Below are 3,118 nucleotides of genomic sequence, written 5' to 3'. Positions count from 1 at the left end.
GTTATTAGCAGATATATGCACAATCCAGGGAAGGAGCATTGACAAGCTGTGAAGTGGATTCTACGGTATATTCATAATACTGTAGATGTCGGGTTAGTTTTTGAGCAGGAAGACAATCAGTCTGTAGTTGGATATTGTGACTCAGATTTTGCGGGTGATCTGGACAAACGAAGATCAACTACTGGTTATGTGTTTACTTTTGCAAAGGCACCAGTTAGTTGGAAGTCTACTTTGCAGTCAACAGTTGCTTTGTCTACAACAGAGGCAGAGTACATGGCTATTACAGAGGCTGTGAAGGAGGCAATTTGGCTTCAAGGATTGCTAAAGGAGCTTGGTGTTGAACAAAAAGGTATCACAATTTTTTGTGATAGTCAAAGTGCTATTCAATTAGCGAAGAACCAAGTTTATCATGCAAGGACGAAGCATATTGATGTTCGGTATCATTTCGTATGAGAAATCATAGAAGAAGGAGGAGTCACGGTGAAGAAAATTCATACTACGGAGAATCATGCTGATATGCTGACAAAGGTGGTGACTGCGATCAAGTTTCAACATTGTTTGGATTTGATCAACATTGTTGAACACTGAAGATTGAAGATTTAGACACAATCAAAAATTTGAAATTTGTTATTGAGAGAAAATTGAAGATGTGGAATTTTGCCAAGGTGGAGATTTGTTGAAGTTTGGCAAATTTTTGTCCCACATCGGTGGGCTCTTGAGTTTGGGGGGGGGGGGAGATTTTCCCCCTATAAAAGAAGGTCTAATGTTTAGGATTTAAACACACTTCTCATTTGCCTTCTCATCTGTTTAAGACATTTGTATTTTCTCTTTTTAGTATTATTTCACTTGTATTTTTGGAGTAGAATAAAATATTGGTTGTGTCCGAGGAGTAGGCAAAATTAGCCGAATCTCGTAAATTCTGGTGTTCCCTTTATTGTTGCTTTATTGTCTTATTTATTATTTGGTGGCTGTCATAATTTTTGGTATAATAATTATGACTTATTCACACTATATACATTTGGCTTACGCAACAGTACTAGCCTGCAGAAACTTTCCATTTAGACGAAGTAGTTTGACTTTAGCCAAGCAATCCCCAAACTTACCCAAATTAGCGATAGGATTGTCTTCCAGTCCGATTACAGCTCTTTCCAGTGCAACAGTAACTTTAGTCAAGTTAGGAGCGTTTTCTAAGGAGATTGATTCGAACTTATCATCGGCCTTGATGCTCAATACCTTGAGTTTAGAGCCAATGATATTAAAATGACGAACACCGGAACACGCACTCACATGTAGTTTTTGAAGAAGAGGGCAGCTGGAGAGAAAACTTTCAAAACAGTTGTTTGCAAGGTGAACCCCGAAAAAAACTAATTTTTCAAGGTATAAGAAGCCCTTGAACTCTGGTGGAGGCGAAAAATCAAAATTACGGAGCTTCAAGTACGTCAAGTCCAGACAAGAAAAGAAATAAGGAGGTAACTTATGACGTACAAAATTCTTCTTGTATTCTAAGGTTAATTTCTTGATATTCTTTGTAGATAAATACAGCATCCATTTGTTCACATTAGGATACCCTACTGTACTGAACTTAGGAATGCATACTTTAAATCTCTCTATTCGGCCAGGATGAAGCATAAGAGAATTGGTGACAGTTTCGTTCAATTGATAGTTGAAAAATTTCTGAGTTTTCTTCTTGTTGGCGGAGTCAACAAGTTCTTTGCAGAATTGGTCATCAAACACTAATTGCGGAATGGTTAAGTAGTTTAATCTCCACTTCTTTGAGAGAACGCTCGTTCTTATAGCATCACGTATAGGCATTTTTCGTAGAATGCAATCTATTACATTCCTTGGCAACATAATCACTAAATTCGTTCTCATGCTCTTTTAGTCTCAAAAAGGAAAAACAAATCAATATACAACAATAACAATAATTATGCCTCAGTCCCAAGTAAGTTTGGCCTGGCGATATGAATCTTCATTCCTCTCATTTAGCTCAATTCATCATCGCCATTACCAAAATAGTATAAAAGTACGAGTAATAAAAAAAATCAAGTATTCAGAAGCAGAGTAGGAAGATATCTATTCATTCTAAAATAATCAAATATAATGAAACGCCAAATGACATTTTTTTTTTTGGGGGGGGGGGGGAGTCGGAGAAACTAAATTTTATATTCTCATCAAAATCAAAAGATACTAACATAGAAACAGAATGCAGAAAAGTCAAGAAATCAAAGGTCTCTATTCTGAAGTAACCACTACATTTTATATTCTCATCAAAATCAAAAGGCACCAACACAGAAACAGAATGTAGAAAATTCATGAAAATTATATATTATAACATAACATGAGAAATTAGTTTCAAAGAAAACTTAAGTGCTGTTACATCGGATAGTCATTATAGAGAGGTTTGATTATATATGTTAGACAAATATATAAAAAGAAGTCTTGAGTGCATAGCAGAATATAAAAAAAAAAAAAAAAGAAGAAGAAAAAAACCTGGAATAAACCATAAAAACTGATTACAAACTATTGAAAAAACTTACAATTAGATTCCCGTTAGTGAATGAGGAACTTGATAAAGAAGTAAGAAGCGGCAGAGAAATTATGAAGTTGAAGGCCGTCAATTTTATATGTAATTTATACGACAAATAATTTTTGGGCTTGGATCAATGTTCTTCCCCCACTCAAATTGGGAAAAAATTGGCAAATTGTTTATTTAAGGTGGACAAATTAACCCAAATAGCAGTCCACCTAATATGTTAAAAAGCACAATTATAAACACTTTTACCTAATTCAAAATTTTATTATTTTAATCTTAATACCAAAAATACACGGAGTACCTTTTTTTTTTCAAAATAAAACCGCCTTGTCTCATGTGGTCTTTAAAACCTAAAATTTCCGTCACCTCTTCAATCTCACAATATTTTGCAGATTTTCCTTGCCATTTATTTGGGGTAAGAAAATTCTCTCTTCTTTTGCATATTGTTGTATAAAACTACAATTAATATTTGCTGATTAAACTCATGATTAAAATTCTAAGAATTGTCAATTGCCTCTTTCTTCTTTTCCACCCTTTTCTGTTGATTTATGTCTGTCTATATATATAGTCAAACCTCACTGTGAC

General features: G+C 34.4%; 1 protein-coding gene across 1 annotated transcript; it reads right to left on the bottom strand.

Annotated features, from left to right (window-relative positions):
- Positions 1–1,023: 1,023 nt before the first annotated feature.
- LOC104232466 (F-box/FBD/LRR-repeat protein At1g13570-like) lies at positions 1,024–1,812 on the bottom strand. The gene has a single exon (XM_009785679.1). The coding sequence runs from the start codon at positions 1,810–1,812 to the stop codon at positions 1,024–1,026; it is 789 nt and encodes a 262-aa protein (XP_009783981.1).
- Between the last annotated feature and the right edge of the window lie 1,306 nt (positions 1,813–3,118).

This window comes from Nicotiana sylvestris, chromosome 10 (assembly GCF_000393655.2).
Source record: "Nicotiana sylvestris chromosome 10, ASM39365v2, whole genome shotgun sequence".
Classification (NCBI taxonomy): Eukaryota; Viridiplantae; Streptophyta; class Magnoliopsida; order Solanales; family Solanaceae; genus Nicotiana; species Nicotiana sylvestris.
The sequence above is the reverse complement of the archived record's forward strand: the minus strand, read 5'-3'. Positions and strand labels throughout refer to the sequence as shown.